Source organism: Capricornis sumatraensis, chromosome 17, assembly GCF_032405125.1.
Source record: "Capricornis sumatraensis isolate serow.1 chromosome 17, serow.2, whole genome shotgun sequence".
Lineage (NCBI taxonomy): Eukaryota > Metazoa > Chordata > Mammalia > Artiodactyla > Bovidae > Capricornis > Capricornis sumatraensis.
The window spans coordinates 58,116,809-58,131,668 of NC_091085.1; the positions used below are offsets into that span (position 1 = coordinate 58,116,809).

A 14,860-nucleotide genomic window follows, 5' to 3' on the forward strand; every position below is an offset into this window, starting at 1 on the left:
GCCTGTGGTCTGCAATAAGGGAAGCCACCGCAGTGAGAAGCCCATGCACCGCAATGAGGAGGCGCCCCCGCTTGCTGCAACTAGAGAAAGCCCAGGCACGGCAGCGAGGGCCCACCCCACCCACCCACCCAACCAAAAAAAAAAAGCCCAGAGAGGTCTGTACTGTGCCCAGGGTCACACAGTCACAGAGTAGCAGAGTTGGAAGTTGAACCTAGCTGGCCACTTTCCACACTTAGCAGTGTGTGGGCAGGTGGTGGCTTGGTCGAGAGGGTGCGTTTCTAGGGTGAGGGTGACCTGCTGCAGGGCGCCACCTTTTCCCTTAGTGCCTGAGGGTCTGTGACTCGGCCCACAGCCTCCGGGGCTCCTGCTATGCAGGTGATCCAAGATAGGGCTCAAACTGCTGGCTGTGAGCTCTCTCCGGGGTCCAGGAGACAGTGGGTAAACAGATGGCAGTGGTGCGTGGCGTGGGGCCCCTGGGGGTGGCAGGAAGAAAGAGGCTTTTGGGAACCCAGGTTGGGGAGCTGGAGTTGGGGGAGGGTTCCTGGGAAGTGATGGTGGAGGCAAGGGCCCCGTCCATGCAGCCAGGCCCGAAGGAGAAGGGGAACTGTGCCCTAGGTCATCTAGTCCTGTTTCAGGCTGGAGATATAAACAAAGGTAGCAGACTGCGAGGGGACGTGGCAATCAGGAGAGGGATGTCCATCCCACATGGGCAACCCCTGCTCACCTCCAGCCGGTCATGCCCCTAAATGATTTTGTTGCGGAAAAATACACTTAAGATTTACCATTTGAACCATATTAAAGTGTATGGTCTGAGGATGTGTAATAGATTCTGTGGTGTGCCACACTGTCACCACTGTCTCATCCTAAAATGTGTTCATCATCCCAAGGGGAACCTGCTGCTGCTGCTGCTAAGTCGCTTCAGTCATGTCTGACTCTGTGCGACCCCATAGACAGCAGCCCACCAGGCTCCCCCGTCCCTGGGATTCTCCAGGCAAGAACACTGGAGTGGGTTGCCATTTCCTTCTCCAGTTCAGGAAAGTGAAAAGTGAAAGTGAAGTTGCTCAGTCGTGTCCGACTCTTAGCGACCCCGTGGACTGCAGCCTTCCAGGCTCCTCTGTCCATGGGATTTTCCAGGCAAGAGTACTGGAGTGGGGTGCCATTGCCTTCTCCCAAGGGAAACCTAATACCTATTAACAGTCACTTCCCATCCTCCCCTCCCCCAGCCTCTGGTAGGCGCCAGCCTGCATCTGACTCAGTGGATTTGCCTCTTTTGGACATTTTGCATAAATAGAATCATTCAATACGTGCTTCTTCCTTTTGGCATAATATTTTCATGGTTTTTATATCCCCCCCCTTTTAAAAATAATTTAATTTCTTTTTGGCTGCACTGGGTCTTCATTGCTTCACATACTTTTCTCCAGTTGCACCGAGTGGGGGCTACTCTCTAGTTGTGGCCCTGGGGCTTCTCACTGTCGTGGCTTCTCTTGTGGAGCACAGGCTCCGGGGCTCAAGGCTTCAGTAGCTGCGGCTCATGGGCTCAGTAGTTGCAGCTCCCAGGCTCTAGAATTTAGGCTCAGCAATTGTGACACATGGGTTTAGTTGCTCCGCAGCATGTGGGATCTTCCCGGATCAGGGACTGAACCCAAGTCTCCTGCATTGGCAGGAGGATTCTCTACCATTGAGCCACCAGGGAAGCCCTATGTGTCCATTTTTATGGCTAAATACTATTCCAGTGAATGGATCCATCACAGTCTACTTACCCACTCATCAGTTGAAGGATGTTTGGGTTGTTTCTGTTTCTTGGCTGTTGCGAATAGTGCTGCTGTGAACATTCGTGTTTCTTTTGTTTCATCACCTGCCTTCATTTTTTGGGCTGTATGCCTGGGAGGAGAATTGCTAGGTCACACGGTATCTCTCTGTTTATCTTAGTGAGGTGCTGCCAGACTGTTTTTCACAGAGACTGCACCATTTTACATGCCTGCCTGCAACATGTGAGTCCCTAGTTTTCAGAGAAGCCAGAAATTAGGGGTGTTTCTGTGAACTCCCTCTTGGTAACGCTTCGTGTTGAGCTGGTCCCTGGGTCCTGGCTCAGCTGGATGGGGAGAAGGGGAGCAGGTCCCTGGAAACCTGCCCAATGAAAACAGATCTGAGGGTGTATGCCACATTCTGGACCCACTGGAAGCTGTTTTTCTGGCTGTTTCTTGGTGCCTGAGTGTGGCATGATGTGTTGTGATACCCAGGGCTGTGAATCCCATTGGCCACAAGGGAAATGTTTCTGAGGCTGCAGTCAACAGGCTTTTCTTTTCTCCCCTTCCCCAGGAGGAAGGGGTGCTGGCTGTGGGCTGAGGAGAAGTGGTGCCCAGGGGAGGGTGGGCCTTGTGCCCATCCCACTGGGATTCTGGAGATTGGAATCAGAGGCAGCTTTCCCCCTGGGGTTCTAAGCCCAGCATCCTTGGGCTTGGGGAGAACTTGTGTGGGCTTGGGAGGACGTTCATGGGGATAATGATGCTCATCTGTGTCCCCCATGGCGGCTAGCAGGAAGCCTGACTGGGGGATATTAGTGGAATAAAAACATGCTTGGCCCTGGGGGTTGGTTAAAAAAGTAACCTCTGAAAAGTGGAACACTTAAATTGATATCCATTGGTTGATTAGTCCATCCATCCATCCGTCCATCCATCCCCCCTTGCATCCATCCCCCCTTTCATCCATCCCTGCATCTATCCTTCCTCCCTCATCCACCCACCATTCCTCACTCATCACCTTCATCCATCCATTCACCCGCTCTCCATCTATCCATCCATCCATCCATCCATCCATCCTTCCCCCCTTCATCCATCCATCCCTTCATCCATCCATGCATCCATCCATCCACCTGTCCATCCATCCATCTACCCATCTACCTATCCATCCATCCATCCATCCCCCTTCATCCATCCATCCATCCATCATCCATCCCCCTTATCCATCCATCCCTTCATCCATCCATCCACCTATCCATCCATCCCTTCATCCATCCATGCATCCATCCATCCACCTATCCATCCATCCATCCACCTATCCATCCATCCATCCACCTATCCATCCATCCATCCACCTATCCATCCATCCATCCACCTATCCATCCATCCATCCACCTATCCATCCATCCATCCATCCATCATCCATCCCCCTTATCCATCCATCCCTTCATCCATCCATCCACCTATCCATCCATCCATCCACCTATCCATCCATCCACCCACCCATCCATCATCCATCCCCCTTCATCCACCCATCCTTCCCCCTTTCATCCATCTATCCCTTCATCTCTCCATCCCTGCATCCAACCATGCATCCACCCATCCACTTATCCACCCATCCATCTATCTATCCACCTATCCATCCATCTACCTATCCATCCATCCATCCACCCATCCATCATCCATCCCCCTTCATCCATCCATCCTTCCCCCTTTCATCCATCCATCCCTTCATCTATCCATCCCTTCATCCAACCATGCATCCAGCCATCCATCCATCCATCCATCCATCCATCCATCCATCCATCCATCCATCCACCTATCCATCCATGCATCCACCTATCCATCCATCCATCCATCATCCTTCCCCCCTTTCATCCATCCATCCCTTCATCTATCCATGCATCCAGCCATCCACCTATCCATCCATCCACCCACCTATCCATCCATCCATCCACCCACCTATCCATCCATCCATACGTCCACCTATCCATCCATCCATCCATCCATCCATTCACCTATCCATCCATCATCCATCCATCATCCATCCCCCTTCATCCATCCATCCTTCCCCCCTTTCATCCATCCATCCCTTCATCTATCCATCCCTTCATCCATGCACCTATCCATCCATCCATCCATCCACCTATCCATCCATCCATCCACCTATCCATCCATCCATCCATCCATCATCCATCCCCCTTCATCCATCCATCTTCCTCCCTCATCCACCCAACCCTCCATCCATTCCTCACCTCATTCATCACCTTCATCCATCCATCCGTCTACCTGTCTACCCATCTGTCCCCTCTCCATCCATCCATCCATTCACCCCCCACCCATCCATCCTTCCTTCCTCCCTCTTCCCTCACTCCTTCATCTGTCTTACCCTCCATGCATCCATCACTCATCTCATTCATCACCTTCATCCGTCCCCACTGTATCCCATCTATCCATCCCTCCATCCATCCACTCATTTCTCCTTCCTCCATCCATCCAACCATCTCCTTTCAGTTCCTGGCTGGGAGCTTTCCCTGTTGGGACCGGCCAGTCATTGGATGTCAGCTCTGACTGGCAGGCCTTTTTGTCTGACTGGCTCACTGCTGTAGCTCCAGTGTTTGGAATACTGCCTATACATTGTAGATACCCAAATAATTTCCTGATTGGCCAGAATGTGTGGAGATTCCCGTTGGCTTGTGTTTGTCTAACCTGGTACCAGATTGGTGGGGGGTGGCAGATGGCACCCCTATGGGCGGCACATTGAGTTGACTCTGAGAATGGTGACCCTCGGCCACTCTGGACCACTGCCCCTTGGGCAGGGCCAAGGACATGCTGTGGTTGGGGTCCTGGCTCCTCCTTAGGGAGCCCAGTGACCTCTTTGCCAGGTGAGGAATGGGGAGGATGGTCTTCCTGCTGGAGTTGCCTAGGTGGGCAGGGGTCCATTTCTATAGGATCCTGGATGGTGGTGGTTTTTTTTTTTTCCTGCACTACTTGGCACGTGGGATCTTAGTTCTCTGTCTAGGAATTGAACCTCTGTCCCCGGCATTGGCAGCACAGAGTTTTAACCTCTGGACCACTAGGGAAGTTCCCGGATAGTGGCTTCAATAGTGTTAGATTATGGGTGGGCCAGCCCTCTTACCTGCATCTAGTGCACAGAGGCCTGCGCCCATGGCTGTAGACAGGGGGCACAGCTGAAGTTTCCTTGAGCACAGAGATGCGGGGACAGGCTTAGCGTAGGAGACCCTTCACATCGCCCCAGCGCACAAGGTGTCATCCTTCCCATCTCACTTGGAGTGAAAGCCCCGTGTGACCTCCACTCGCACCATCTGCATCTCCCTGCTGTTCCTACCTCAGGGCCTTTGCACTTGCTGTTCCCTCTGCCTGGAACACCCATCCAAGACATCTACACTGTTTCCTCTCTCTCCTCCTCCACGTGTTTGCTTAAGGACACCTTCTGGTGAGGCTGTCCCTGAGCACCCACTTTAAAACTTCACTCCAGCCCCTATTCCCTGCCTACCTACTTCACACTTCTGCTTTTCTCCGTAGCACAAACACTGTCCGCCATCCTACAGTTATTCCCATGTCACCTCCTGGGACACCAGTTCCGAGATGGTGGGCAGGGAAGTTTGAGTCTGTCACTTGCTGCTGTGTGCTGGTACTTGTCCCACAAATGAAAGTGAAAGTGTTAACTGCTCAGTCGTGTCTGCCTCCTTGGGACCCCATGGACAGTAGCCCACCAGGCTCCTCTGTCCATCGAATTTTCCAGGCAAGAATACTGGAGTGGGTAGCCATGCTCTTCTCCAGGAAATCTTCCCAACCCAGAGATCAAACCCGGGTCTCCTGCATTGCAGGCAGATTCTTTACTATCTGAGCTACCAGGGAAGCCCAACAAGAGGTGCCTATAAATCGTGGTTGACAGTAGGGGGTGGCCAGGGCACCGGGCAGGATCTCTGCCTGTGCCCCCATCTGCATGGGCTGTTCTAGCTCCTATGGGACAGGCCGGATGAGGCTCACCCACACCACTTCCCACTTTCATCTTATGACCTGGTTCAGAGTTGGGTTCCTGGGCATCCATTCTGCACCATAAGCCCCTGCTGAAGGCGACCTTCAAATAGATGGCCTGGTATGTCAAAAGCTAGAAATACAAAGTGTGAACAGTCAGCCTCCTTCTAGCTGGTGTTTCTTCACCTCACATTCCAGAACTGTTTTTATCTTCAAGTCCTGTCCCATCTCTCCACCCGTGCCCCAGTGCTGGCTTCTAGGTCTCCATTCTCCTTGGGCCACTGAATGCCTACTTTGTGCCAGGCTCGGAGATACAGCAGTGAACAAACCACATATTTATTGAGCACCTTACTGTATTGTGTTGGGGCTTTCCAGGTGGCGCTAGTGGTAAAGAACCCATCTGCCAATGCAGGAGACAGAAGAGATGTGGGTTCAGTTTCTGGATCGGGAAGATCCCCTGGAGGAGGGCATGGCAACCCAGTCCAATATTCTTGCCTGGAGAATCCCCATGGACAGAGGAGCCTAGGGGGCTACAGTCCATAGGGTTGCACAGAGTCAGACGTGACTGAGGTGATTTAGCATGCATTGTACTGGGTTAAGTGGTGTCCTCCTCAAGTTCATGTCCACCTGGAACCTATGAGGGTTACTTTATTGGAAGAGAGGATCTTTGTAGATGTAATTAGTTAAGTTGAGGTCACACTGGAGAGGCTAGGCCTTAAGTCCAATGTAAGTGGAATCCTTATAAGAAGGGGAGGACAGGGACTTCCCTGGTTAAGACTCTACACTCCCAATGTTAGGCGCACAGGTTCAGTCCCTTGTTGGGGAACTACAATCCCACATGCTGCATGGTATGGCCAAAATGAAGACAGTCACAAAGAAAAAAAGGCCATGTGGAGGTGGGCAGAGATTGGAGCGGTGGGGCCACAAGCTAAGGAAACCTGGAGCCACCAGGAGCTGGAAGAGCCAGGAAAAGGTCCTCCCCTGGAGCCTCTGAAGGGAGTGTGGCCTTGTTGACACCCTGATTTTGGACTTCTGGTCTCCAGATCAGTGAGAAGATCCATTTCCGCTGTCTTTAGCCATTCAGTTTATGGCAATTTGTTACAGAGGCTCCAGGAAAACAGTACACCTACTGTGTGCACCGTGCCCCTTGTGGGGGATTCAGCTGTCACTTAAAACAAACGTTTATGGAGCAGCTACTGTGTGTCAGATGAGCTTCCCTGGTGGCTCAGTAATAAAAAATCTGCCTGCCAATGCAGGAGACTCAGGTTCGATTCCTGGGTTGGGAAGATCCCCTGGAGGAGGGCAGGGCAACCCACTCCAGTATTCTTGCCTGTAGAATCCCCATGGACAGAGGAGCCTGGCAGGCTACAGTCCATGGGTCACAAAGAGTTGGACAGGGCTTTGCGACTGAACAACTGTGTGTCAGACATCGAAGAGACCGATGAGGTGTCTGCCTACAGGCTCCCAAATCATCTGTGTGTCTCTGACCAGAGACATTCTGGGTGGGGATGGGGGTGTCATAGACCATGTCCCTTCTGTGAGACTGGTGGCTGCTCTGAGCACAGTGGAGGGTTCTGATGAGTGCTCGCGTGCTCGTGCTAGGGGCCTCCTCGCTCCTGCCTGGCAGCTGATTTTAAATTCTGAGGCTCCTCCACCTGCTGCAATTTCCAGCGTGGGTGCCCATTAGCTCCAAGAAAATGTCAGGCACGTGCGGTGCAGACAGCTCCCCTTTCATCTTCCAAGGCTTAGGTCTGAAGGGTCCCAGGCACATTTCAGCTTCAGTTCCGGGCTCTTAACAACCAATCCCCCCGCTTCCCTGAGCTCTCAGACATCCCAGCCCCGGCAGCCGTGATCCACCCTCCTATGAGCCAGGCTGCTTGGGATACGAAAAGTCCACGGAGTGTGTCTCAGTATGGCCTCCCTGGCTGTCTTGCCTGGGGCCTAAGAGGAATGTTGGGGCAAGATGGAAACGTACCCTCCCCCCACCCAAAGAAAGAGACCTCTCCCCAGCAGGGTTGGGAATGAGGATGCAAGTCTGGTGGGCTCTGTCCTCACCTCGTGTTACTGGTCCTCATCTCCCCGGAAGTTCATTCATTGGGCAGCTGCTGTGTGCCTGGTGCTGTACTAGGCTCCCAGGAGGCCGCGGGGGCAAGGCAGACTCAGAATCCAAGGCAGTGATGAGTTCTCTCTGTGGATGCGGAATGTGGGGTTGGCAGCATTGTGGGGGTGCTGCTGAATCAGAGCCACAGCCTATAGGGCTCTCCCAGGGTGGCTGCCTGGCTCTGGCCAGGTGTCTCCTCTGGGGCAGGCATGGTGGGGGTCCCTGCCGTGTGCATGGGAGCCCCAGTTGCAGCCCTCCTCAGGCTGATTCTGCAGGGCGGCAGGGCAGGTGCCCCCGCCGTGGTTTGTGGTTTGGATGTGTGAGGCCTGGCAGGGCTTGTGGTGGCCCCATCCCATGGGGCTCAGGAGTGTCCTACACTGCCTGGTGAAGCAAGCCCTTAACCTCACCAGAGCGCCCCCTCTTCTCCCTGGAACCCTGACCTGGCTGAGTTTGCCTTATTGAGCACCTTCTGTTCACCAGGCATCACTTCACAAGCGTGCTGTCCTCCTGGGTCCATGGAGCAGGAACACGCATGCTTCCCGTCTGCCATTGAGGAAATCGAGGATCAGAGCCCCGAGGCGTCTTGCCGGAGGAGGGGAACCACGGCCCCCATCCCTGGGGGAACACATGGCCTTCTTCACTCCCAGAGCAAGGTGTTTCTGAGGCCGGCAGTCTCCATCCCAACTTCCACACAGTCTGCTTCTGCTTCTTTGTCCCTGCTGCCCCGATCCCACCAGCATCATCTCATGTATCTTGTGATAACCCCCCCACCCCCATACCCTGGCCTCCTGGTTCCACGCTTGCTCTTCACGGCGTTTGCTTATCAAACACTCCGGCCCTTTCCTCTCTTCATCAACCACCTTCTGTAGCTCCCCACTGCCTTTCAAACAGAATCCACCCTTTCCATGGCCCATGGGCCTTGAATGACTCGAGGAATTTCTCAAGCACACAGTGCCGGTTCTCATCTCTGGGCTCTTGCTTAGGTGGTGGCCTCTGCCTAGAGCTCCGTCTCTTTCCCCCTCCCCTGGCTGTGTCTTGTTCACACTCCAGGAGGTTCTCCCTGGCTCCCTCTTGCCCTCCTCAAGGTTTGCAGAGCTCCCAACCTGCACTCAGAGGTCACTATTTACTGCTTGTCTGCTCTCTGCCCCACCCTGCCGGAGCGCCAAGACCATCTGTGACCTGGACCTTGCCTCATTCAGTAGCTTGGGGCTGAGCTCTGAGTGGGGGACCTCAAAGTGTCTGGAGAACAATGGATGCCCACCATCCTCTCCTGACCCCAAAGCCCCAGACATGCAGTGATGTTGGGGCCACTGCATCGCTTTCCTGGTCTAACCTGGATCCTGTTCTCAGAACCCTGTTCAGCCAAGGCCAGATTCAGGAGACCCCCTACGTTGCCCCATGGGTCTTGCTCATCCTCTCCTCCCCTTGTCTTTATGTTAATTTATTTGGCTGTGCCGGGTCTTAGTTACAGCACGCAGGATCTTCGAACTTTGTTGCAGCACGTGGGATCTTTAGTTGTGGCATGCAAACTCTTAGTTGCATGTGGGATCTAGTTTCCTGACCAGTGATCGAACCTGGGCCCCCTGCATTGGGATCTTGGAGTCCTGGCCACTAGACCACCAGGAAAGTCCTCCCCTCACCCTTGTCTTTGGTGAAGCAATGTCATACTTTTTCTTGTTCTGCACCTCCCAACATTGCTGATGAAGTCGAAACTTAATCCCCCAATGTTATGCAAACACCACCTTTATCTAGTTTCAAAACTTGCCTGGTAACCCTTACATCTATCAGCACCCTCCCCACCTCCATCCCACCCCTTGCCCCTGGCAACCACCAACCTGTTTTCTGTCTCTGTGGATTTACTGTTGTGGACATTTCACATCAGTGGAGTCATCCAGTGTTTGTCCTTTCGTGTCTGGCTTCTGTCACTCAGCATCCTGTTTGCAGGGTCCATCCACGTTGTGGTGAGTGTCCGTGTTTCGTTATTTAGAGCTGAATCATACTCCATCATAGGGGTAGACCGTGTTCCATTGATTTATCCGCTCGTCCATTGATGGACCCTGCTGGAAGAGACTCAAACAGATGGTCTTGGCGCTCTAGCAGAGTGCAGCAGGGATTTCCGGTGGTTCCCACCTTTGACTATAGTGAATAGTGGTGTTGTGAATACGTGTGTGTACATTGATTTGTTTGAATCTCTTGTTTTCCATTCTTTTGGGTCTATGCCTAGGAGTGGAATTGCTGGGTCATATGGTAATTCTATGTTTAACATTTTGAGGAGCTGCCAGCCTATTTTCCTAAAAAAAAATTTATTTTTCAAGTTGGCAAAAAAATGTGGCTGAGGTTGGGAGGGATAGAAATTGAGCTTATTAAAATAAGCTCATGGTGAATGTAAGAAGTGTGAGGTCCCAAGGGTCCCCTGGCTTTGGGGACAACCTGCACCTGAGGATGCTGGACCAGGGAGCTGGTGGAGTGCCTGTGGCAGGTGGGTGGCAGGGGTGTCAGTCCCTAAGCTTGGGGTGGATACTCTGTGAGTGTTGATGAAGTGGGAAGCCAGCCAGGCTGGGCTTGAGGAGGGTGGGGAGGTGGCCAGGGATTCTCCAGGGCTGGTTTGAAAAGGTATCACTTCCCTGGCTTCTGGAGCCCATGTGCAGTGCACAGTGTGAGCACCTGTCCAGGGCTGCCATCCCTAGTCGGCATTTCATTAGACAGAGAAGGTCAGAAAAGCTGTGGGTACATCAGACTTCTCACCACCTTGTGCAATGCAAAGCCACAGAGCAATTTGGAAGTTGCCCGTGGTGCTCTTGGAGGAAAGGCAAGCAGAACCTACTTCTACCTGCCTAGCCGCTGGCCTCGTCCTCTTGCTGGCCTCTCTGGGTTTAAAACCCAGAGAGAGGCTGGGATATAATTGGCCTTGCTGCATCGGACCACCAGGGTCTGCTGGGCTTTGTGACAAGCTGGGACAAAAGGAATTCTGGAACTAGGTCCAGCATTGGTGGCCACAACTGACCCCTCTCCGGAGGCCAATCTCTTGTCTCTGGGCTCCAGGACAGATGCCAGATTGCTCTCGGTGTGGACTGTCAGGGGCAGCTTGGTCTCCCTTCCACGTCGCTGTGACCGGCCTGCAGCTCCTGCAGGGACAGTACTAGTGGTTGTAATCGTAGAAGCTCCCGTTTGCTGGGTGAGACTTGTTCCCACGTTCATAGGAATTACACGGTTTATCCTGTCTCTATGGCTGGGAGAAGTCCACGTGGGCTTTTCTCTTGCAGTGGTTGTGGGGTGGCAGCTTTGGCTCTGAATTCTTTGGCTTTGCAGTGGTGGAAGGCTGGACAGCACCCGATGGAAGGGTTGCCTGCTCCAAGACTCCTTCCTGCTCTGGAGGAGTCAGAACTTTTGATGGCAAGTGGCAGAAACCCACTTGGGGTTGGGCTGGCCAAAGCAAAATGCATAGGAGAGCCTTGACTTCCCTGAATGAAGAAGCAAGCTTTGAGCTGCCTTTAGGCATGGCTGCCATCAGGACCCAACTGTTCTCTCCCCACCCTTCACTTTTGCCTTTCTAGGGGTATGTTCTTGAATAGGTTTCTGCCACGCAGTGGCCCCACAAGACCCACAAGCTTTCATCTTCCTAGCTTGCAGCCCCAGTGGAGAGTGCCTCTTTCTGGTTCCTTCTCCAAGTGTCAAGACCCAGTGACTCTCATTGGCTCATATTGGGTCACATGCCAATCCCTGAGCCAATCACTGGTCCAGGGGAAGCAGGAATCTGATTGGCCCGGCCTGGATCATGTGATCACTCCTGGAGTCTGGAGAGGGAAGATGGTTCCTGAAAGGAAAGTCAAGTCTACTGTAGCAGGTGATGGGGGTGGAGAGCAGGAAGCAGTCAGGGCCCCCCGATGGAGGGGAGAGGGGTTTGTTCCTCTTCTGACCACCATGATCTCCATCTTCCCTCTTAACATCCCTCCACATCAGATCTTCAGTGGGCAGAGCACCAGTGGAGGGTTTCGGGGCGTCCATGCCCTTGGAGAAGGATGGTTGTCAGTGGAGGGCAGGGCGATGAGGGACATCGTGATGAAATTTCAGGGAGCTGGGGGGTACCCGTGAGGTGCACCCCCAGCCCTACCTGGGGACATCCAGGTGTTTCGTGCTTGCGCCATCTTGGCTTTTCCTCAGCTTTTGAGTAGGGGCTTGTGAGTGGGGTGTTGCACGTGGTGGGGGCCTGATGGACACCCCTTTTCTCTTTTTCTTTTATTTTTGATGTTGGGTATGATTTATTTGGCTCTTAAACAATACAAATGCAACAACCCATGGTCTCCCTCCCTTCCCCGGTCAAAAGGCACTGTCCTCTTAGCTACAGGGACAAGCAGAAGATTCCACATCACCAGAGCTGCCCCCAACCTCCCAGGTCTTTCCTTCTGTTCTGTTAACCACCCTCCTCCTCCTGTGTGTGGTGCTGGTGTTTCTGAGTGGACACCCCCTGTCAGAGTGGCCCAGTGTGGAAGGGGCCCAGGACCTGCCAGGCTCTCAATCCTGGCCTGGGCAGAGGAACCAGTTACAATCCTGGGGAGGCTGCCTGCAGCAATGGCCAGCAAAGAAGGGAGAGAAGGGTCCTGGGGAGAGTGGGGGGCCCCCAGAGATTCCTGGGCTAAGGCCTCTTCTGACCAGAGGCTCTCTTGCTCTCTTGACTGCAGTCCGTTCTTCCTTCTGAGTCTCAGTTTTTCCATCTGGAAAGCCAGTGGACTCTTGAGATTCATTCCGTTGTGGACACAGGTGTGCTTTCTCCCCTGCTTTATCCTTCGCCCGCCCCCACAGGAGCTGCCTGGGGGCCCCTTGGGGCCCCGTCCCCGGCTGTTTCCGCAGCATGGCCCTTGGGTTCCCAGTGCCCTCGCTCTCAGCTCACATCCCGGCCGACCTCATGTTTGTCCTGCCCCCCAGCCCAGTGTCACACTCGCCCACCCAAGGGTCACCAGGAGGCCCAGGCAGGCCCAGCTCTGCCCGTGGTCATCCTGTGACCTGCATTCTGCCCGAGCTGACCCTGTTCACCACCGCCCCCCCAGCTCCCAGGTGCTTTTGGGGAACTTTGCCCTGGTGACTCAAAGTGGCAGAGGACTTGGGGTGAGGTTGGGTGGGTCGAGGGTGTTAGGGGGCCGTTGGGGTGGTGGGGTCAGTGTCCGCAGAGTTGAGGTTCCATGGGGGTGAGGTTGGGTGGTCTGAAGGTTCTTGGGGGCCACAGGGGTGGTGAGGGCAGTGTCCGCAGGGTTCCCTGGGGTGCAGTTGGGTGGGCTGAGATTGCTTGGGGGCCGTAAGTGAGGTAGGGCAGCGCCTGTAGAGTTGGAGTTCCCATGCCTGCTGAGCAAGGACGTTAGCGGTGGGGGAGGGCACAACTGTCATCCATGTGGCTTGTACAGCAGCTGCTGGCCTGGCCTGTGTTTTGGAGGGGCCTCAAACACCACTTGGCATCTCTCTCTGCTGTCAGTGGGCAGGGAGCGTGCCAGTGGCATGGAGGAGGGTCCTGGAAGACCCCTGTCTGCCCTCACTCCCTCACAGTGGCCACAGGAAGGACTTGGGGCCCCTCCAAGGTCCGCCAGGAGCAGCTGCCCCATGGCTGATCTTGCTTTCTTTTCTGTTCTCACAGGTGCCTGGGACAGGGTGGTCTGCGAGCAGATGACGAAGACCGGCTTTTAATCATTGTTGACCATTGAGAGGGAGATTACAGGGGCCCAAGAGCCCCTCTGGACGCCCACCACCATGTCGGGATCTACGCAGCCTGTGGCGCAGACGTGGCGGGCTGCCGAGCCCCGCTACCCGCCCCACGGCATCTCCTACCCTGTTCAGATTGCCCGGCCACACGCGGTAAGGGGCACGGATGTTCGCCTGGGGCCACCTTCGGAGCTTTCCTTTGTCACTGGGTTCCTGTTTCTCCCTGGAGTCGGCGCTGGTGTGGCTCTGATGGTGTCCAGCCAGGGCTCACTGTCTCCCGTGGGGAAGTGGGGTGACTGGGCAGATACCACTGCTATCTGCGGCCTTGCCAGGTCCCGGGACATCTGGGAAAATCTCTTAGCTCCCACTTTAATGCTGGGAAGGTGGAGCCCAGGGCCAGGCTGAGCTGCGATCCCTGCCTCTGGGTCTGCTGTGGGGTTTGTATGTGGATGTGGAGCTCCTGCTGTATACACTGTCAGCCCAGCCTCAGCCAGGCTCCCCTGCTTTAGGATTGAAGTGACTTCCTAGGGGCTGTGGTTCGCAGACCCTCCCCTCCTCAATCCTCAGGGCCTGGAGCCTATTCACTGAGTGATGCTCAGAGCTCCCGGATGACAAGGCCAGCACGTGTCATTCTCTGAATCTCTGACATGAGCGGGGGAGGTGAGGGGGTGGTGGTCCAGGGGGTTGGTTCTGCTCATGGGAGAGCTGCCCCAATGTTGGGGGTGGTGGCCTGGTGGGGAGGGAGCAGGTGTGACCTTGGTCAGCTTTTTAAAAAATTTTTGGCCATATCATGTGGCATGTGAGATCTTAGTTCCCCAACTAGGGATCTAACCCAAGCCTCCTGCACTGGAAGCCTAGAGTCCTGACCACTGTACCACTGTAGAAGTCTCCTCAATCAGCTTTTCTGAGCTGCACCCAACTCTGTCCACCTCCTAGTGGGGGTCCCCTTTCCTGACTTCACCTGTAGCTGCCTGTGGCGCTGCGGATGGGCTTTGGTTCTGCTCTGTTGGCACTTATTGGGCACTTACTATATGCCGCATCTTCAGGGGCTTGCCAGAGGGCCCTCAGAGTCCTGGGCTTCCCCTGTTGGACCTCCTAGCTACTCAGCGAGGGACCGTGAGGGTTTGCAGTCACAGCCGGGGTTGAAGCTGGCCCTGCTGACCCCAGTGTGTACATGCTTGTGTCTGTTCTGCACAGGTGGCATGGTCCCTCCTCCTGAGACGCTGAGAGGATATGGCGTGGGAGGGCTTTTCCATCCTCCGTGAGCGAGATGTTTTTGCATATGAGCCCACTGACCCAGCCTGAGGGTGTCCCAGACACAGTGGCCTCT

At 54.4% G+C, this 14,860-nt stretch overlaps 1 protein-coding gene across 3 annotated transcripts in view; it reads left to right on the plus strand.

Annotated features, from left to right (window-relative positions):
* Positions 1-13,565: 13,565 nt before the first annotated feature.
* Positions 13,566-14,860, plus strand: part of NCOR2 (nuclear receptor corepressor 2) — a 157,658-nt gene continuing 156,363 nt past the window's right edge. For all 3 annotated transcript variants that reach the window (XM_068989806.1, XM_068989807.1, XM_068989808.1), the window contains exon 1: positions 13,566-13,683. In XM_068989806.1, the coding sequence (XP_068845907.1) occupies positions 13,579-13,683 (105 nt within the window). In that variant the 5' untranslated portion in view covers positions 13,566-13,578. The remainder of the gene's footprint in view (positions 13,684-14,860) is intronic.